The 23,159-nt window shown below is 38.0% G+C and overlaps 1 protein-coding gene and 1 long non-coding RNA gene across 2 annotated transcripts; one reads left to right on the forward strand and one right to left on the reverse strand.

The window, feature by feature from the left end:
• Window positions 1-201: 201 nt before the first annotated feature.
• On the forward strand, window positions 202-13,522 carry LOC125669417 (uncharacterized). Its single transcript, XM_048903902.2, has 3 exons — window positions 202-316; window positions 402-729; window positions 8,073-13,522. The coding sequence occupies exons 2-3, from the start codon at window positions 718-720 to the stop codon at window positions 9,891-9,893; spliced, it is 1,833 nt and encodes a 610-aa protein (XP_048759859.2). The 5' UTR covers window positions 202-316; window positions 402-717; the 3' UTR covers window positions 9,894-13,522.
• A 7,453-nt stretch (window positions 13,523-20,975) lies between these two features.
• LOC130053981 (uncharacterized) lies at window positions 20,976-22,599 on the reverse strand. The gene is made up of 2 exons (XR_008802206.1): window positions 22,473-22,599; window positions 20,976-21,120 (listed from the first exon to the last, which is right to left on the reverse strand). It is a non-coding gene; the product is annotated as an uncharacterized LOC130053981 (long non-coding RNA).
• Between the last annotated feature and the right edge of the window lie 560 nt (window positions 22,600-23,159).

Below are 23,159 nucleotides of genomic sequence, written 5' to 3' on the forward strand. Positions count from 1 at the left end.
ACAAAAATAATCCAGCACGACGAATTCTGCTGCAGAACCAGAAATGTTTCCCCCTTTTCATTTTATTATTATTATTGACATCAATACACTAATTCTGTACTTTGGACGGTCTAAAAATAAACTGTTTTTATATTTTCCGGAGTAGTTTACTCTGTTTACATCGGTGTATCGGTTTCTATTTTATATTTTTTGTGTAGGATTTTCATTGGTCAACGATTTCCCGCACTTCTTCGATCTTCTGCTGTAAACAAAGTGTGGATACTCTGGAGACGAAGCATAAAGTGAAGGTGGAGGAAGATATAGCAACGCAGAATATGTAGGTATTTCCCGATAAAATTCTATGTGGAAACAGCTATAACGTGGTTATTCGTGTATGTTTAATCGCGTTTGTAATGTTGCAGTGTACACAAACGTTGATATATTGAGGCCATTTGTCCTTACACAATGATGTTCCAAAAGGCAATAACCACTAAACCAGGCTACAATGTAGATAAAGCCAGTCTCAATGGTTTAGGTGCCGATGGGCAGGTTGAGGATTTATTAGACATCGCAAATGAGGAACGTAAAGAGCTTGGTTACAATGCACATTGACAAGTCAACATCATGAACTTGATGGAAGGAACAGAGCTTGGCTAGAATGCACATTGTCAAGACAACTTGATCAAGCTATTGCATCTTGAAAATTTGGATGGGGGAATGAAATAGACTTCACCTTGGATGCCATTTACAGTATGTCTTGTTGCTTGAATTCGAACTAGGCCTATAGTCCTGTACTTTAAACAGTTTACACTAAATTACATGATGAATCTTTGAGCAAGATGTCAATCAACAGTCCATTTGAAATTTACCTGGAAAAGTGTTAACCAGCTGTTACCACCCCTCCTCCCTTCCAGTGAAATGATTGCCAAATCACAACTATGTTGTCCATGGTATAAATATCATTTATGACCACTTGCACATATATGCATGAGTTAGGCCTGGATTGAGGTAGTAAATCTAGGCTCAAGTTGAGCTCAAATATGTCAATTCACTTGCACACCTTTAAAAATTAGCTATGTAGGTTTCATCTTGAGCTTAATTCTGAACCAGGTATAGGATGGGTTTAAATGGAGATTTAAAAAGATGGATAGCTATATTTTGGATAAGGGTAGTTTTGCTGTATTTTGTTGAAAGGCTTATTAGATAATTAGAAGGGAGAAATGAAATAGTAAAGCACAGAATAAACCCTTTTTGACATATTCTGGTGATTAATTTATTGAAAGATTTTGTTTTAAATGATATTAAGAAAGGTATGACATTGGTGAAGAGATGTTTCAATTGCTCCCATCAATCAATTATTGATTGCTTTGCAAATTTATGCAGCCGTTTGTTAGAACTATGAGTGTCTAGAGATCTATTCAGAGTTCATGAAAAGGGTATGGAACAGGGGTGGATCCAGGAATTGTGGTTACGGGAGGCGCCACTTTATGAGGGTCTGGGTCCAGGGTGAAGCCCTGTTGGGGGCGAAGCCCCTGGGTTTTACAGATTTTTTAGGGCTTGAAATATGTCTCCTGTTTAAGTCATTTGTACTATTTTCTATCATTTCTAGTACGGTGAAATGGTGCAAATTTTAAGGGTTTTTTGGAAAAAATTAAGTTCTCCCAATAAAGTAATTCAAGAAATCAACAGCTTTTGTCATTTATTTCTCTGGGAGTGGAAGAAATTATTGCTTCTTTTATTGTTTATTACATTTATCTAAACAAGATGCCATGATTTACCTTAAATTTGAATATTTTAGGGGGCGTGCCCCGCCCCCCCCCCCCCCCCCTAAATCCGCCACTGTGGAATGCACTATTAGGCCATCCTTAAAAAATTGTATGTTTGCTGTAATGCGACTCAGATTTTTCAGTGTGGGTAGGTAGGTAGGCTTCTTTTTTTTTTAAAGCAAAATTGCGATGAACACTAAGACAACATATTAAAGATTTCAAAACTAATAACTTTACTTCAATAACTTAATTGGAGTCAAGTCTTCAATGCAGAATGTAAATAGATTGCGATAAACAGGTACTGGTATAAATTTATATTTACATTTTACATTCTGTTCTTTATATCACACTACCAGGTAGACAATCAGGGTTGGGTGGTTAAAACCGCCCCCGATTTTAACCAGTGGTTTTAACTATCCCGGTCAATACTCCCTAAGTGGTCAATACTGGTCAATTGAGATTTAAACTCCATTTTCCTATTTTTGTACATTTTTTGCAAAGAGAAATTAAGTCTTTTCATTATAATATATGGATCAATTGGTTATCAATAATTTTCATTAGATAATTAGATGTAATTTCATAAGTTTAATATATTTGGTTTGCTGAAACTGTGATCATAATATCTTCAGAACTATAAAAGAGGGTCACATATAGCATAACTAGACAATGGGATCTGCTTATACATATACCTGGACAGATTAAGAATAACAGGTAGCTGGACATTAAATACACACAGTGATTTAATATGAATTGGGTGACAGGTGCTGTAGATAAACAATGTGTTGCAATGTACAGAGCAGGAGATGTACCTGAGCACAGGAAACAGAGTTGACAGGTGTTAGTCTGGGACCAGAGAGAACCAGTGTACATGTTATTGTTATGAAAACATCACCAACACACCCCCTCAAATGTTTATTTAACAGTTAGATTTGAAACAATAAGTAGTTCTTGATAAACTAAAGAATTTGAATAGAAATAGAAAACACTTCCCCCATCATACTATCTATGGCTTCAACAAAACATAGTTTAGGAAATACCACAATTTTCCTCTCACATTCAGTTCTTGACCTGTTAAGAGACACAATCATGAAGCCTAGAGATCCTATTTGGAATTTCTATGATATTGTTGAGGACAACAACAAGACCACAGCAAGATGTAAAGACTGCAATGCTGTTGTCAGTGCCAAAGTAATACGGCTACAATACAGTTTTTAATTTTTACAATAAACTTTTACATCTTCCCCAATTTAACAGTCATTTACATTATTTATTTAATATTATGACTTGCAAGTATATTATAAACTGATAGTGCATGTTATGAATTACAGTATTTACCATAATGGCCACTGAAACATTTAAAATAACCAACAACACACACTATAATGACCAAACAATTTTCAATCAACCAGTATTGACCGGTTTTAACCAGTATTGACCACCGGCCCGGTCAATACTCATATTGACCACTTTTTTGCCAACCCTGTAGACAATGGGTTTATGGTCTTGTGAATTACCATTCTCTCGTGCCAATGTGACGTCACTCAAGCTAGCTTTCAGCCGGAGGTTAGACATGGACAAATTTTACCATTAATCAATAAAAAAATTATTAATAGGACTTGCTAAAATTTCTTATATTTAGGAGATAATGTAAATATAAATACATTGCAACTGTCCAGTTTGGAAGGGTAACGAGTTGATAAAGTGATTGGCCCACATAGTTGTTTGTATGCATAAATGCCGTCACCAGTGTTTATGCCAATTACCATGTGATCTAATCGCTTTTGATATAAACTCATAACCCACAAAAGTTATTCCTTATTTGTACCGTGATACGTTATGTTTATCTAGTGTGTTGTTGTCGGTTCCTTTTTATTTCCGTGCAGTATCACGGGTAGTGTCCACACTAGTGGGCCCCCTTCCAGGTATCTGGATGGCTGCACACATGGCAGATCTCACCTCCGATCTCCATTCTTTCCGGTCTTGAGGGTCGGCAGTAGAGAGCTTCCATTCTCTACGATCTTTCTCTGTCAGCTCTCTCCAAGATAGCATTGGCCGACCAACTCTACATCTCCCAGGAACTTGTAAATTTAGAGCGCACTTGACTGCACTGCTGGATCTGACAACGTGGCCATACCAGCGGAGTCTCCTTTCCCTTAAGATGAGGTCGAGGTCGTCGATGCCAAGCCGCCCCAGCAATTCAGTTGAACTTACAGTGGCCATATCTTCAGGCTTGATGTTACAGATCTGTCTTATCATGGCCCTGTCATTGCGTAGTAGGCGATGAAGATTTGGCTTGGTCAGTGCCCAGGTCTCACTGGCATGGAGCATAGCGCTCCGTACACAGGTGTTATACACTCGACCACAGGTCTTATACGGCAGGTGGCGTGATGTCAGGACTGGTAGCAGCTCCCTGAACTTCTTCCAGGCAGTCTTCACACGCGTAGTGGCTGCAAGGTCACAACCACCAGCTGCGGAAAGCATGTCTCTGAGGTAGCAGAAGGAGCCTACAACCTCCAACTTGTCCAGACCAACTTGGATATCACTCTGCAGCCTGCCGTCAAGAGGGCAAGCAGTTCCTCTGCATCTTGAACATCTGAAGTCAGGGTCCACAGACAGGTGCACGAGCCCACTGCATTTCTTGTGCACCCAGTGCTTGCAGCCATTGCAGAAAATACTATTGCTGCCTACACCTGTACGACAGACAGCACATGGGAAGCTGCCCGAGTCCTGAAGTAGGTCAAGACCCGTACCGCAGATCATGATCTTGGTTTTGCCTGCATTCACTCTCAGTCCTTTCCTTTCCATAGCTTCTTTCCAAGTCAGAAGCTTGACACATTCATCCAATGAGTCAGTAATGATAACCAGGTCATCTACATACAGATCCTCCCAGGGAACACCGGTGCGGAATTCGCGTGAAAGAGCCTCGAGTACGATGATGAAAAGCAGAGGGCTGAGTACTGACCCCTGATGGACTCCGACCCTCACAGCAAACTCCTCACTGTAGCCATCACCAACGCGGACACAGCTACAGGCATTTGCATACATCCCCTGCACCAGACGCACAATCCACTCTTCCACACCAAGTTTTCGCAGTGCCCACCAGATCACCTTCCGAGGGACACAGTCAAATGCCTTTTCGAGGTCCACAAACGCCTTATAGAGCCGTTTGTTTACTGCGAGATATTTTTCCTGCAGCTGCCGAACAACAAATACTGTGTCAGTTGTACCTCTGCCATGGACGAAGCCAAACTGGGAGTCATTGATTGTCACCAACTGCCTAATGAGGCTGTCCACAATCCTCTCCAGGACTTTCATGACTTGTTCTGTCAGTTTGAGTCCCCGGTAGTTGCCCCTGTCCAGAGCATCACCCTTGCTCTTGTAGAGGCAGACAATGAAACTCTGCTCCCATTCATTGGGGACCTTGCCATCACGGACAATTGAGGATGCAAGGTCACGGATCATGGATACACCTGTGTCACCTGCAGCTGTGTATTGTGGTTTATCTGTATAACATTTCACTCTTAGTAAATACTAAATCTCACTTTGAAGTATGCCTACTGTTGCACACTGAAAGTACACAAGACACGTACAGCATTCAGACTTTATAAATATATAGGTCTATATGGGCAATATGGAAAGGGATTGCTATTATACTAGTGTAATTTGTCAGACCGAGTCGATCTTCAACAGATACAGAAATAAAATTATCCGTATATATTTAAATGTTTAGATGTCTTCCATTTTGAAAACCTGTGAATCGTGGTTTGTCAATCAAATTGTTAGGCACTTTTTAGGTACTTGGTGGCTGCATTAAAACGTTGAACACATTTCTGCTAGGCCTAATTTTAACTTGCAATTGGGACTGCTGGTAATCCAAGTCCCTTACAGTGGCGTATCATTTAAAATATTTGTCAAAGTCCGTTAAAATACTATTTGATCATATGAACACGCATGATTTGTAGAATCAGTGTGTGGGTTGGCAGCAACTGATGACCTCCGAGGTCAATGCATATCGGAGATAACGAGCAGGAATTGCTGTCATGTAGACAATGATTCATGAATTGTCATAATCTACTGATACGACAGGTTTATGAAATATATTCAATCACAATTATGTTATTCAATTTGTTATTTTATTTTTCAATTCATTTACCGTCAGTTCCAGCATGTACTGCTTAAAATTGACACATTGACAGTCACAGTAAACGTGACCATGGACTTGTCCGCCATGTTGGATTTTTCATTTGAATCTCGATCCAAATAAAAAAACATCGTTCGGAATAGCCATAAAAAAAAATTGAGTCGCAGTGTTTTGAGTGGGTCGGTCGCGTTACAGCAAACATACAATTTTTTAAAGATGGCCTTATCTACATTGTATGTACAAAGATATAACATTTGTTTCCATCAGGAAACAAACTTCTACAAATTCAAAGTGGTTTTGTAAACTATAGCAGAATTCTGGGGATCATAGGTGCAATAGATTTTACACACATTCCATGGCCTTCCAATCACATAGAGGGGACAGGTCAAAACTATTCCGGAACAGGAAAGGATTTTTTTTAGCTCGCCTGAGCCAAAGGCTCAAGTGAGCTTTTCTGATCAAAATTTGTTCGTTGTCTGTTGGTGTCGTAAACTTTTCACATTGTCATCTTCTCCTCCAGAACCACTGGGTCAATTTCAACCAAACTTGGCCAAAATCATCCTTGGGTGAAGGGCTCTCAACTTTGTTCAAATGAGAGGCCATGCCCTCTTCAAAGGGGAGATAATCACAAACATGTAAAATTAGGGTAGGGTCATTTAAAATTCTTGTTAAGAACCACCAAGCCAGAGGAACTGACATTTACATGAAAGCTTCCTGACATAGTGCAGTTTCAAGTTTGTTCAAATCATGGCCCCCAGAGGTAGGTTGGGGCCACAACAGGGGATCAAATGTTTACATATAGAACTATATTAGGAAAATCTTTAAAAATCTTCTTCTCAAGAACCAATGAGCCAGAAGACCTGAGATTTACCTGAAAGCTTCCTGACATAGTGCAGACTCAAGTTTGTTCAAATCATAGTCCCCGGGGGTAGGTTGGGCCACAATAGGGGATCAAAGTTTTACATAGAAATATATAGGGAAAATCTTTAAAAATCTTCTTCTCAAGATCCACCAAGCCAGAAGAGCTAAGATTTACATGAAAGCTTCCTAACATATTGCAGACTCAAGTTAGTTCAAATCATGGCCCCCAGGGGATCAAAAATTTACATGGAAATAAATAAAGAAAATCTTTAAAAATCTTCTTCTTAAGAACCAATGGTCCAAAAGAGCTGACATTTACATGAAGTGTAGATTCAAGTTTGTTCAAATCATGGTTCCTGGGGTAGGTTGGGAACACAATAATGGATCAAAGTTTTACATAGAAATATACAGAGAAAATCTTTAAAAATCTTCTTCTCAAGAACCATTGGGCCAAAGAAGTTGACATTTACATGAAAGCTTCCTAACGTTTTGCAGATTCAAGGTTGTTCAAATCATGCCCCCCCCCCCCCCCCCCCCCCCCCCACAGAGGTAGGTTGGGGCCACAATAGGGGATCAAAGTTTTACATAGAAATATACAAGGAAAATGTTTAAAAATCTTCTCAAGAACCACTGAGCCAGAAGAGCTAAGATTTACATAAAAGCTTCCTGACATAGTACTGATTCAAATTTGTTGAAATCATGCTCACCCACCCCACCCCACCCCACCCGGGGGGGGGGGGGGTAAGTTGGGTCCACAATAGGGGATTGAAGTTTTACACAAAAATATAATGGGGTAATCTTTAAAAATCTTCTTCTCAAGAACCACTGAGTCAGAAGAGCTAACATTTACATGAAAGCTTCCTGACATAGTGCAGATTCAAGTTTGTTCAAATCATGGCCCCCGGGGGTAGGTTGGGGCCACAATAGGGGATGAAAGTTTTACATAGAAATATATATAGGGAAAATCATCTCGAGAACCATTGGGCCGAAGAAGTTGACATTTACATAAAAGCTTTCTGACATAATACAAATTCAAGTTTGTGAAAACCATGGCCCCCAGGGGTAGGCTGGGGCCACAATAGGGACTACACAGGTTTTATATGCAAGTATGTATGGAAAGTCTTAATATATGGGCCAAAGTGACTCAGGTGAGTGATGTGGCCCATGGGCCTCTAGTTTTTCTTGTGTTTATGACAAGAAATTAATTTCAATATAAATCTGGATAGCATTAGGAGGCAAAACAAGTAACTCATGAATATTAGGAAAGTTTGATATTGTTTGCTGATGTGTTCTCAAGCTCTGAACTTTATTTTTACTTATTTTAGGTGATAGCATTACAGCCTAGTGAGCAAATGGCATCTAAAAGACCTACTTTTTCAGAAGAGAATAGACAAAAAACAATGCAACGCGGAAACATCAAGAGGCCCAAGAAGCTTCTCTCTGATAGATTTGGGTCTATTGCTAACATAGAGAGCAATCTGAAAACTCGTCAGAGGGATAGCTGTTGTGCTAGTGTCCATCCCCTGAACCAGGAGCTGATAGATTTTGAAACTGGAAAACTTAAAAGAACATATGACAATTTGAGAGTAAATGTTAAACTTGAGTTAAAAGATCAAGATATTGCTGTACCAGAATTAAGCTACAACCAAACGACATGCAGTCCATCATTGGGTAGTACATGTGGGAACGATTTTGATGGGTCAGCTTCATACATCAAAGGATCTATGAAAACCAAGCCATATGAACAGAGTGACCTCAATATACAAAATGCTGAAAGTCATGACAGATATGCAACAGAAGGGAATGCTTGCACCAAAGGAAACTTAAAAGTTTCAGGGAAGGAACGTGTTGTAATTCATGCACAAAAAGGGTCCCTTGTGGACATTCAACACCAACCAGTGTTATCTAGTGAAACAGACAAGGGTACTGATAAGACCTCTGAAGCCCTGAAAAGGCCATTTTTTTATGCTGAACAGAACTGTGTTCCTCCTAAGAAAAGATACGGCATACAAAAGGAGAGTAAAAAATTGGGTCACTCAGTTTCAGAAAATAAGAGCAAAAATGATGTAGTGAAGGGCCCACCTGGTTGTGCTCAAAATTATATGCAGCAGGGAGAGTCAAGACGAATGTCTTCTTGTCCAGAGCAGAGTGGTTCTGATGGTGTAATGCTTTTTGAGGGAAGGACTTTATTGAAAGGGGGTGTAAAACCTCGCCACATTCCCAAAACTGTTGTTGAGAAAGATGTCAGAGGGCCTCCAACTGATCCAAGAGTGTTAAAACCAGATTATGGCCTACGAAATGGAATAAAAGAATATAAAGTGCTACTGTGGCACAAAGATTGGCTCTTCGATTACACACGCAAGTTGGTAGAAGCAAGAAAGTCACAGTGGGCAAGAGAACATGAGCGATTTAATGCATGCAAGAATAAGGAAAAAAATTCAGAAGATGGATTTAGTGTAAAGAAACAATACCAAAATACCAAAACTGTAGAAAAGAGAAACAATGAATTGCTGTCATCAGTGTCAGAAAAGCAGATGGAAGATGAAAATATTAAAACACTTAAATCTGCAGTATCGGATCTTGTTGAGAATATCAGAAATAGTGGTTCTTCTACTAAACAGTGCTTTGAATATGATCATTCTCATAAACAAACAGCCGTGGTGCAGAAAACTCGGGATCCTCGTTCAAACAATGAAGGCCAACAGCTTTGTAACATTACTGAAAGAGTGTACCATAATAGTAGTGAAGCAGAGCAAGTAAATGGTCATAAAGCAGTATACAAATACTATGCATCAAAGGGATGCCGAAAAAAAAGTGAAGAGATACGCGTAGTTCCAAAGTATGATGCAAAGCTAAAGTATTTAGATAAAAATTCTCCTGATGGAGTCTCGTGTTTTGGCAAAACTGGAACAGTGTTAAGAGATCCCAGCAAACGTAACTTGTCAAAATATATCTCTGGAGACAAAGAGTTAAACTTGTTGTCTACCAGTGCCATGCACTCAACATATTACAATAAGAACTTGTCTCCTATTTACCAGGAAAGACAAAATGATAACAGTCACAAGAAAAGGTTCCCAGTAGCCTACAAAGGAAAAGATAGACATTTGGACAAGTTTCCTCAGTTCAGTCAGCACAATTGGTACTAAGAAATTGTAAGGTTATATTTGCAAAAGTGTCATGCATGCAACTTAATTGCATGTATGTTTTGTACTGTGTTGTAGAAATCCAGAGAGTTCTAGATTCATTTTATTGAAGAGGTGACGTGTATGTAATTTTGTATTGTGAACAATGTAAATACAAGACATTTTGAGGGCTGTTGTGGACCGTCTGGAAAGTTCTGTAAACGTGGATATTTTTGCATGTTGTTATTTTCTTCTCTTCCCTTGCAAACCATATGTGTAGGATGTTAGTGTCATTAATGAATAATTGCATAACTATGGTTTTAGTATGAGTGGTGTAATTGGTATGAAACTTGTGTAATCGCATATTTAGTGTAAATATTAACCTCCACACTTAAATTTCCATGTTTACAGTACTTTAGTATGATGTTACAATGATGCATATACATATGATATCTGATTATGAAGCAAGGAATGCAAACTCGTGGTTTTTATTTGTTTGTCTTTAGACGGAACGTATTATGATATGGTGATTGTGTCCGTCCATCCCACTTCATGTCCAGCTCACAACTTATATACTGAGACCTAGAGTCATCAAACTTTTTCCAGCTGATGCATCTTGGGTAGGGGGTGGTTCACACTTTAGAGTTAGGTCCTTGTGACCTATGATTAAGACGAAAAGGCCAAATATTGCAAAATCCTGTCCGACTGCACAATTATTTGGTCTAGAGGCATCAAACTTGGTCAGTTAATGCATTTTAAGAAGGTGTATCGCACCCTAAATCACAGTCACTGTGACCTATGATTAATATGATATGGCATAACCCTTTTTTCAGTTCATATAAATATGAATCCTAGAATCAACAAACTTTTTTAATTTGTGCATCTGTATAGAAATGTAAATTTTAGCTTAAAGTTGTGTCATTAAAACTTTTAAAATTGTAAGTATTTAAAAAAAAAAACTCGATGCTTTAAGGGGGTTAGAGAGTAATGCATTTAACCCCGTTCAATAATCATTACATCAGGAAATGCACTTTTTTTTCATAAAATGTTGCTACTTAACAATATGCCGGTTTCGAGATGTGTCTAGGATTATTTCCCTTTGGAAACCTCTCGTACATAGCGAGATCATCACTGTGTAAGTGAATGTACTCGGTAAGTTTCTCATACGCTGTTTGATCACTCAAATTCAGCTGATACACAAACTAAGTAAGTGATAAGTATTTAGGGCATAATATCACGTTATTTTGTTGGTCATAAATACCATATCTAAGATATTACTTGCAAATATGACATTGTTTTTGTTTCCACTTCAGTAAAACATTTCTTTTGACAGTATTTTGTATTTCCCACATTTACATATTTAAAGAGAAGCCGCTTTTAATGCATTTCATCGTCTTCCTCGTTGACTGTAGGTCCAATCTGTCCCTCTTTGGCATTCAAAGTTCCACTAAATGCACCTCCTACACAGAAGAATTCGTATCTCAAAACTGTCGTATTCACATGAATACTTATTTTGTTTCTAACATTAATGATATAGATATATGCAGCATTGTACTTCAAAATTTGCAGACTTCAAAAGCTCATCACAGAATTGTCTCGTTCATTTATTCAATATTTCATGTCTGTCCATCTAAGATTCCATTAGCCCCTTAGAAGTAAGCCATGGTGTTTCCAATCTAATTAAAATTAGCTGTTTTGAATCTGTTGTACCGCATTTTGAATCTGCTTTACCACCTCTGGAAGCAGTAGCGGATTCAAAACAGCCTAATTTTAATTAGATTGTTTTGTTTCATAGTCCGGCTGGAGATTCAAAGATCATTTTGATAAGAGCTAATTTTGATCTGTCCAGTTAAAGATTAATTAATTTGTATAATCTTTGTTCAACCCAAAATAAGTAATTCATACCATGTGAAAGAAATTATCTAAGTATATGTTGTGAAATGAAAATGTTTTTGAATATTTCTGTAGTTATTTGAACAATTCAAGAGATATATACTGACAATTCATTGCAATGTGCAATAGACACATCTTGATTTTACCTCAGACCTAAAAGCAAAGATATTGGTGCAATCTTTGTACCAATTAAAGTTGACATGATTTTGTGTTGCACACTTTCATCTGTTTATAATAAATAAACATATTTTGTGCCGTGGCGGTGTACTTTATTTTGTTTTAAAGAAATTGTTACATTTTCAGCATGAATTTCATGGGTTTGAAATTACACAGGTCTGGGAAATTGTGATTTTTGACTCGGAAATTAAAAACATCTGAATGACTTGGTCATTGAATATTAAACAAAGATGTATGTGTCAAATCTAAATTAAAATGAATTGATGGAAATACATACTCCATGTTTACTTGCACACTATTGTTAAATAAAGATAAAAAGTTTTCCAATGGCTTAAATTAATTTGCAGTATAACAAATTCTGAAATTGAGTGGACTTTGACTTGCTAAAAATAAAGACCTTTTAAGTCCAGATTTTAGGGCTGTCAAACGTAGGCAAGTTCACTTTTGATCTTGGTCTCTTTTTCACAATTCATTCAATGGAAGTACATGTAAGTCTTGTAGTAAAAATGAGCTTATCAAGTTTTTTGACTTGGGAGTCCAGACTTGAGCATGTGGGGGGAAAATTGAACTCCTGAAATTTTTGAGGAGTTTTTTTTTAAGTTTAATTCACTTGTAATCATTTACATCTGTTGATATTTAGATTCATATGGTATCTTTAAATTTTTGTGGAAAGTTGATGGACAAGTATTTTTAAAAAGTCTATTCATGTATTTTAGCTTATTTGTACCACAGGCTCATGTGAACTTTTCTGATGAGAGATTGTATGTATGCTGTTTTTGAAATTTTCTTTAGAACAGAGTTCCTTTCAGTTAAATTAAGGGTCAGGCTCATGTCTACAGAGAGATATTTAAGAAATGGTGAAAAATAGGATCTAATTGGAAAAATGAAAATTACATGATAGGGGCTCTCTCTCTCTATCTCTCTCTCTCTCACATATTTCCTGCAGACACAAGTTTATTTCAGAGGCATTGATAGTCAAGAGTGGGCCCCTGCCATAGTATGGATGCAAGTTTTAAAGGGAAATAACATATATGCAAGAAAAATATAATTGAGAAAAATTTAACTACAATTAGTCAAAATGATATATGCAAACATTGTTATGTAATGTTGATTTGACTTTGTGAAAACCATTACCCACTGTTCCTGGTGTTGTAATATTTGTATAGAGAACACTTTAAATGACAAGAAGGCCACTTTTCTTGAAAATCACAGTGTAAATTATAGTTAGACACTTGGTAATTTTAAAAAATTCCCTGAAAATATGTAAATGCTGATAATGGTGTCAAATTATAAGACTTAAAGGTACAATAAAGGGTTCAAAGTTTATTTATTTGACAAAATTGATATCTGCAAGAGTTAGTGTGCATTGTAAGTGTTTGTATTGTTTATAATTGTTTCTTCAAATGCCAAGAAAGTGGAATTTTAATCATGTAGTAACTTGTCACTACATATTTTTGTTGACACTTCATTGATGCCATACTCAAAGAATATGTTCCATGTAAAGACTTCTTGTAGCTACATGTACTAGTATTATATATGACTTGTGAGTAGATAAATGTTTCATAATGTATTTGAACTGAAAATGTTTTATGGCTTATATTTGAAGGTTTTTGTGTCACTTGAGTAAACTCAGATGACATATTGAAGTTGGTCAGCATCCCGATCCGTGGTGCATTTTAAAACAATTGAACAATAACTACTATTCCAATTATTTTCAAATTTGGTATGTTTGGGATAAGGGGAGGTAAATTGTAAATTTCAGGGCTCCTGCCCCTCTGGGACCTTAGGGGCAGGGGAAAAAACTGCTCCGATTCCAGGGCTGGCCAAACTTGATATATATTGTGTTTATGTGCAAAACATTTATAAAACATCTTCTGTAATGCTATTGATACTAAATTTGAACTGAATAAATATTTAGGATGAGCATGTAGCCCTTTACTAGAATTGTAAATTTCATAATCCTAGAGTAGGGATTTTTGTACCAAATTGTCAGTGGTAAAAACAAGTTTATTACAATTGAACACTTTTGACTGGGTTGCACAACATGCTTATAGTATGGTGATTGGAGGGCTTCCCTGTAATAGGATACCTACTTTTTACCTCAAGTGAGCTTTTCTGATCAAAATTTGTCCGTTGTCTGTCGGCATCGTTTTAAACTACATTTTCATCTTCTCCAGAACCACTTGGTCAATTTCAACCAAACTTGGCCAAAAGCATCCTTGGGTGAAGGGCTTTCAAGTTTGTTCAAATGAAGGGCCATGTCCCCTTCAAAGGGGAGATAATCACGTAAATGCAAAATTAGGGTAGGGTCATTTAAAAATCTTCTGAAGAACCACTGGGCCAGAGGAGCTGACATTTACATAAAAGCTTCCTGACATAGTGCAGATTCAAGTTTGTTCATATCATGGCCCCCAGGGGTGGGTTGATTGATTGATGTTTTCCGCCACACTCAACAATTTTTAGCTCACCTGAGCTGAAAGCTCAAGTGAGCTTTTCTGATCGCTTTTTGTCCGTCATCTGTCTGTTAAACATTTACATTTTCAACTTCTTCTCCAAAACCACTGGGCCAATTTTAACCAATGTTGGCACAAATCATCCTTGGGTGAAGGGGATTCAAAATTGTTCAAATGAGGGCCTACCCCCTTATCCAAGGGGAGATAATAGCAAATCGGTAAAAATACACTGAAAAGTTTTTAAAATCTTCTTCTCCAGAACCAGTAAGCCAATTTCATTCAAACTTAATGCAAATCATCCTTAGTTGAAGGGAATTCAAAATGTTCAAACTAAGGGCCAGGTTCTCTTCAAAGGGGAGGTAATCACAAAAGTGTAAAAATAGGGTGGGGTCATTTAAAAATCTTCTTCTCATGAACCACTGTACCAGTATAGTTGAAATTTACGTGGAAGTTTGCTGACATAATGGAGATTCAAGTTTGTTCATATCATGGCCCCCAGGGGTCGGATGGCGCCACAATAGGGGAAACCATATTTTATATGTGTGTATATAGGAAAAATCTTCTCAAGAACCATTGAGCCAGAAGAGTTCAAATTTACATGGAAGCTTCCTGACATAATGCAGATTCAAGTTTGTTCATTTCATGGCCTCCGGGGTCGGGTGGGGCCACACTAGGGGAAACCATATTTTATATGTGTGTATATAGGAAAAATCTTCTTCTCAAGAACCATTGAGCCAGAAGAGTTCAAATTTACATGGAAGCTTTCTGACATAATTGGTGGGGCCACAATAGGGGAAACCATATTTTATATGTATTTATATAGGAAAAATCTTCTTCTCAAGAACCATTGAGCCAGATGAGTTCAATTTTACATGGAAGCTTCCTGACAATGCAGATTCAAGTTTGTTCATATCATGGCCCCTGGGGGCCACACTAGGGGAAACCACATTTTATATGTATTTATATAGGAAAAATCTTCTCAAGAACCATTGAGCCAGAGAAAATACAAAATAAAGTTAGTTAAATCATGAAATGGGGATACAGAGCGGAAAAAAACCCAAAAAACATTTAATTTACATGGAAGCTATCTGATATAGAGCACAGTAAAGTTTGTGAAAATGATGGCCATAAAAGTGTGGTCACAAAAGGGCAAACCATATTTACATGTCTTTGAATAGAAAATAATCTTTAAAGATTTAATTTTTGTATCAAGAACCACTGGGCCACAAAGTTTGAACTTGCATAGAAGATACCTGACATAATGCAAAATCACGTGCGTAACAGTCATGACACTTGGAGCTCAGATGCAGACATTATCAAAGAAACTATTTTTACATTGGTTTTAACTGTATTATGAAAACCTTTTTTCTTAAGAACCTCTGAGCCAGAAGTATTTCAATGTACCTGAACCTCCCCAACATAGTGCAGAATCAAGTTTCTTAAAATCTGACATGGCTCCTGAAAAGTTAATGGAATAACAATGGGAAATTCATTTTCCATGTGTTAAAGTGACTCAGGTGAGCGATGTGGCCCATGGGCCTCTTGTTCAGTTATATGGTGGTGCCCAGTTTTATTGGTGGAAGAGAGAAACCAGATACAATGTACCTGGGAAGAGACCACCGACCTTCCGAAAGTAAACTGGGAAACTTTCTCACTTACCAGCGCGAGCGGGATTCGAACCCGCGCCGACAGAGGTGAGATGCTGTGTGATTTTGAGCGCGATGCTTTTAACCACTCGGCCACGGAGGCCCCTCCCCAGGGGTAGTATGCCCCCGGGGCCACAATAGGGGATCAAAATTTTACATAGAAATATATTGGGTAAATCTTTAAAATTTTAATCTTCTTTTCAAGAACCAATGAGCCAAAAGAGCTGAGATTTACATAAAAACTTCCTGGGTTGGGGCCATAATAGGGGATCAAAGTTTTACATACAAATATATAGGGGAAATCTTCTCAAGAACCATTGTGCCAAAGAAGTTGACATTTACATGAATGCTTTCTTACATAGTGCAGATTCAAGTTTGTAAAAATCATGGCCTCCAGAGGTAGGTTGGGGCTACAATAGGGAATAAGGTTTTGTATGCAAATATATATAGAAAGTTTTCAGATATGGGCCAAGGTGAGTGATGTGGCCCATGGGCCTCCTGTTGTAATTGACTCCTCTCACGCCTCAAACTTGACATTTCTCAAACTTAGTACAGTTGTTGTGGACACATTGAAGATGTGCATGTGTCTTTTTGAAAGTTATCAGACATTTTAAGAAAAAATTACGTGCAGTTGAACTGAGCTGAAGGCTCAAATAAGCTTTTCTGATCAAAATTTGTCTGGCGTCCTCATTGTAAACTTCACATTTTCATCTTCTCCTGCAGAACCATCGGACCAATTTCAACCAAACTTGGCACAAAACATCCTTGGGTGAAGAGCTTCCAAGTTTGTTCAAATGAGGGGTTATGTTCCCTTCAAAGGGGAAATAATCACAAAAATAGGGTGGGTCATTTAAAAATCTTCTCGAGAACCACTGGGCCAGAGGAGCTGAAATTTACATGAAAGCTTCTTGACATGGTGCAGATTCAAGTTTGTTAAAATCGTGGCTCCAGAAGGTAGGATGGGTCACAATAGGGAATCAAAGTTTTACATGGGAATAAATAGTGGAAATCATTAAAACTCTTCTCAAGAACCACAGGTCCAGAAAAGTACAAATTTACATGATAGTGTCCTGACATGCTGCAGATTCAAGATTGCTGAAAGCATGGTTCCCGGGGGTAGGATGTGGCCACAATAGGGGATCAAAGTTTTCCGTACAAATATATAGGGAGAAAATCTTCTCCAGAACCACTAGACTAGGAAAGTACAAAGGATGAAGTGAAATGGCCTCCACTATATCTATAAAAATAAATTTTCTTGTTTCATGTTAAAATTTACACTATTATACCCCCCCCCCCCCCGAACGAAGTTCAGGGGGTTATATAGGAATCACTCTGTCTGTCTGTGCAGATTCGTGTCCGGGCCATAACTTCTTTGTTATTTGACTTGGGCATACCATATTTGGCACACAGGTGGATCAAGGTCATAATCAAAGGTTTTTTTTTTAAAAAATGGATTCGTATCCGGGCCATAACTTCTTTGTTCTTTGACATAGGCATACCATATTTGACACATGAATGTATCACCATGAGACGATATGTCATGTACCTTCATGACCTCCATATGACCTAGACTTCAAGGTCAAAATTAAAGGTTTTTACAATGGATTCGTGTCGGGGCCATGACTTCTTTGACATAGGCATACCATATTTGACACTTGAGTGTATCACCATGAAACGATGTGTTGGGTACCTTCATGACCTTGAACTTTGACCTCAAGGTCAAAATTGATTATAGGGTTTTGACATAGTCATACCATAAGACATGAGTGTATCACCATGAGACTATGTGTCATGTACACTCATGACCTCTTTATGACCTTGACCTTTGATCTCAAGGTCAAAATTATAGGTTTATGCCATGGATTTGTGTTCGGACTATATCTTCCATTTTCTTCTACAAAGGCATACCATATTTTTACACTCAGGAAAGAGGTAATTTATACCTATTAACAACACCCTTTGGGAGATTGGGGTAAGCGGGGGGTATTCGTAGTAAGCATTGCTCACAATACCTCTTGTTTAACTTATTAACATTTGCACTTTCACGATTTAAATGTTACACGGCGCATAAATTCGTTACAATCGGTATATAACGCTGAGTTTAAGCTTGTGGTTTTCTCATTAGCTGAAATTCCTTTAAGAATTTGGCCCCGCCCACACTTTTACAGATCTGGAAATGTTTGGACGATATTAGGTAGTTAAATAATTGTTATGGTTGTATATTATCTTAAACTTTTAAATTTCGTATCGCGATAAACGTAGCCCATATCGTCGATATTTTAAAAAAAAAATTAGAAAATTTTTCACTAGAGGCCTCTCTATTGTGGAAACTTGTTTGAACTCGATGACCTACCTGGAGTAGCTCGCTCTATACAAAAAACGATACCACAAGATTTGGATGTATTTTCCGCTGTTTTAGGAACATAAATACGCCTTCAACGTCATGTACTTTAACTGAGTGTATTCGATACATATGATGACCGAATGTGCTTTTGATAACGTGCTTAGGTAATGTATCAAGATTCTAACACAAATAATGTCACCCGATTGTAAACGGGGAAAGCACGAGATCTATTTATTTTCCTAAAGTGAATGTTGTCCTTTGACCTGCCCACTTTGTTTATCATTATTCATAAAGGAGTAAGTGTGATGAAAACTGCTTGTTATAGGGCTTAAAAATCAAGTGATATTTCGACATTCCTCGTGACAAAAACAAAGGGAACTATCAAAACTAGATAGAAACCTATGTGTGAAATCTTCACTTTTGTACAGTAAAATTGCTTTCATTGACCACGGAAAAGGGGGTCAACTCTAATTGCTGTTTCACCTCATCCTTTACGTGAAAGCTTGCTGACATGGTGCAGATTCAATTTTGTTCAAATCATGGTCCTCGGGGGTAGGTTGGGGCCACAATAGGGGATCAAAGTTCTACATCCAAATATATAGGGTAAATCATTAAAAATCTGAAGAAGAATCACAGGGTCAGTAAAGTTTACATAAAAGCTTCCTGACATTGCAGATTCAAGTTTGTTCAAATCATGACTCCCAGGGGTAGGATGGAGCCACAATAGGGGATCACAATTTTACATACATGTACAAATATATAGAGAAAATCTCCTCAAGGACCACTAGGCCAAAGAAGTTGGGGCCACAATAGGGATCAAAGTTTAACGTGCAAATATATATGGAAAATCTTCAAATAGCTATGAGCCAAGTTGACTCGGGTGAGCGATGTGGCCCATGTGCCTCTTGTTTTATGTCTTGAATAGATGGTACCTGTTTTGTGTAATGAGCTCCTCTTACTTCTCTAACTTGACGTTCCTCAAACTTTGTAGAATTGTTATGGACACATTGAAGATGTGCATTGTCTTTTTTGAAAGTGATCAGACATTTTTTGAAAAATTTACATGTAGTTGAACTTTGTCATTTTATAAGCATGATCCCTTTATGTAACCATCTCCTCTCGCAGCTTTTACTTTACATTATAGTTGTTATAAAACATTGCAGATATGCCCGTCACATTTTGAAAGTGCTTCTGTTGGAAAATTCTAAATTATTATGTCAATTTTTGCACCCAATTGTTAGACGTTCCATATTATGTGATGGTTCTGTCCATGCGTCTGGCTGGCTGACCATCAGAGATAATTTTCCCGTAACGGATGCATGTACAGCTTTGAAATTTGGTCACAATTTCTCCCTCAAGAAGTGTGAATTTGCATTTCAGCTGGATTAGTCTGTCCGTCCGTGACAAACTGGGACTATAAGCAGGTTAAACAGTTTTCCGGATTTTTTTAGCTCACGTCTCAAATGAGCTTTTCTGATCAAAATTTATCGGCGATGTGGGTGCAAACTTTTCACATTTTTATCTTCTCCAGAACCAATGGGCCAATTTAACCAATCTTGGCAAAAAGCATCCTTGGGTGAAGGGCTTTCAAGTTTGTTCAAATGAGGGGCTATGTCCCCTTGAAAGGGGGGATAATCACAAAAATGGGGTGGGGTCATTTAAAAATCTTCTCAAGAACCACTGTGCCAGAGGAGCTGAAATTTACAAAAACCAAAAAAGCTGATATTGACATGAAATCTACTATCATAGTCCCATCCTACCCCCGGGAGCCATGGTTTTACAAACTTGAATCTGCACTATGTCAGGAAGCTTACATGCCAATGTATATTGTTTAACGTCCCCCTCGAGAATTCCTCACATGGAGACGTCACCAATGCCGGTGAAGGGCTGCAAAATTTAGGCCTATGCTTCGAGCAGGGAGGCATCCTTATCTTGCCACACCTGCTGTGACACGGGATCTCGGTTTTTCCGGTTTCATCCGAAGAACTGACCCATTAAGTCGCCTCTTGCGACAAGCAAGGGGTACTGAGGACCTATTCTAACCCGGATCCCCACAGGAATTCTTGACAAAGATTTTTTTAAATTCTATATATTGGTATGTAAAACTTTGATCCCCTATTGTTGTCCCAATCTACCCCCGGGGGCCATGATTTGAATAAACTTCAATCTGCACTATGTCAGGTAGGTGATCAAAGTTTTACCTGTCAGAAGGCTTTTATGTAAAATTCTACTTTCCTGGCCCAGTGTCGTGGCCTTTCCAGTGCTTATTATACATGTAGGAGGGATCTTTTACAATCTTCTCCAGAACCACTGGAAAGTAGAAATTTACATGAAAGCCTCCTGACATTGTGCAGATTATAAGTTTGTTAAAATCATGGCCCTCGGGGATAGGATGGGGCCACAATAGGGGATCAAAGTTTTACATACAAATATACACGGAATTTAAAGAAACAAATTCTTTTAAGTGCCACTGGGCCAGAAAAGTTTACATTTACTTGAAAACTTCCTGATAAGTGCAGGTTCAACTTTGTTAAAGTCATCGCTGTTACAGGTTGACCGGGATGGCTTCCAGGTTTAACAATCAAAAAGAAGATTTTCACGTTTTCACTTTATATTGCAGACATATTGTACATAATCATTATCCACTGCTGGCTCAGGTTTTCGTTACTAGCAATGCATGTTCACATTTGGTCCGGTTTACGTGGAACACCAAGTACCATGAGTCATTACATCGGGACCTACATACACATAAATACATATTACGTTACACACACATTAATACAAGTCATTACTCACATAGCATTACTTAAACTTGTATTAAATGCTTACTTCACAAATTACACACTTAGTTCACTTGAAACTAAACTGCATTAACTAACTTATACACTTTAGAATCATTATGAATTACATTCACATTATGATACTAAAAATACGAGAGTCATATGAGTACATTGTACTCCTCCGATTTCCTAAATAAATACTCACTATACAAACGAAATTAAGAAATGAAACTTCTATGTATCAAACGAAACATTGGACGGAAAACTTCATCAATGCGCGTAGCGCATTGATGAAAAAGTTTTCCGTCCAATGTTTCGTTTGATACATGCATCAAACAAAGAATTAGAAGTTTTATTTCTTATCATTTAATTATGTTTTTAAGATAGAAAAACAAATAGTTTCTTCCATCAAAAGCTTGAATTAACGTTTTTGAAATGGCGCGTAGGAATACATATATATAAGAATGAAAACAACAACAAAACTCAAGGCTGTGCGTTTAGGTCAGGAACCGTTACTGTGCAGATTTAAATTATGGATACGCCAAATTAAAGGTGCAATGGTTAAAAGCTGAATTAGATATAAAGGAAAATAACAAGTGGTGACTGGATTTATGCTGCATTGTGTTGGAGGAGACGTTGAACACTGCTTGTGTCGTTGGAACGGTGGAATGCAACTCGGCTCCATTTCAATATCAAGGAAAAAGTTCAACACCTCTTCATATAAAACGCATTCGTTGACTGAGCCCCATATAACGCAGTTCAATTTCATTAATATTTACCAGATCAGAAGTCGCCACTTGCTCCGTCATGTTATCGATCTCGTAAAGCAGACGATTCATACCGGGAACTCGTGTAATATGTCTACTTCTACCAGTAAGTGGTCTACGTCATCAAGTTGACTATTCTGTCACGTCACCGCTTATGTATGTTCTTTCTTTAAATTAATTTGTATTTTATTCATATCTTTAGTTTTGCTTATTTTTGATAGCAATGAAAAACAAAAATCAAACGAATGCATGTCGTTATATAAATGCTTGTGTGGAAAATCCCGTTCTATAAATAGCGCTAAAATTAGAACGGGGAAGACGCATTCCAGAGAAAAGTAGTCCCGCGTGCTTAGTGCAGATGAACTCCGAACGAAATTTTGACAGAGAAAATTCTTCAACCAATCAGCATCGTTGATAAGTCATCACTTTAAAAGTTATTAAATGATTAAGTTATCAAACAAAAGTATTAACACTTTGAAACAACAGTTATCCCAGAACCGTAAAATTAACGAAACGGAGAAAAAAGTAAAATGTTTTATTCACCCAGAAGACGTGTCTGTAACTTTACTCAACGAATTTCGTACTTCTTACAAAGAGAGAATTTGCAAGAACCCGTGTTACTGTGTTGCGCGGAACACGGTCCGAAGAGAGTGAAATCCTAAACTCGGGTGAATAAATACAGGTATCGAGAGGTACTCTAAAGGGTGTTTGACTAGAGGGGTCCCCTACAGGATAACTGAAAACATACCATAGAAACATGTACATGTAACACCGAAAATGTGACAATGACCCCTGGGTGTAGGATGGGGCCTCAATGTGACAATGACCCCCTGGGTGTAGGATGGGGCCTCAATGTGACAATGACCCCCTGGGTGTAGGATGGGGCCTCAATGTGACAATGACCCCCCCCCCCCCGGGTGTAGGATGGGGCCTCAATGTGACAATGACCCCTGGGTGTAGGATGGGGCCTCAATGTGACAATGACCCCTGGGTGTAGGATGGGGCCTCAATAGGGGATCAAAGTTTTGCATACAGATATATAGGGAAAATCATTAAAAATCTTCTGATGAATCACTGGGCCAGAAAAGTTTACATTTACATGAAAGCTTTCTGACATAGTGTAGATTCAAGTTTGTTAAAATCATGGCCCCCAGGGGTAGGATGGGGCCACAATAGGGGATCAACGTTTTAAATGGATATATATAGAGAAAATCTCAAGAACCCAATATT

Source organism: Ostrea edulis, chromosome 4 (assembly GCF_947568905.1).
Source record: "Ostrea edulis chromosome 4, xbOstEdul1.1, whole genome shotgun sequence".
Lineage (NCBI taxonomy): Eukaryota > Metazoa > Mollusca > Bivalvia > Ostreida > Ostreidae > Ostrea > Ostrea edulis.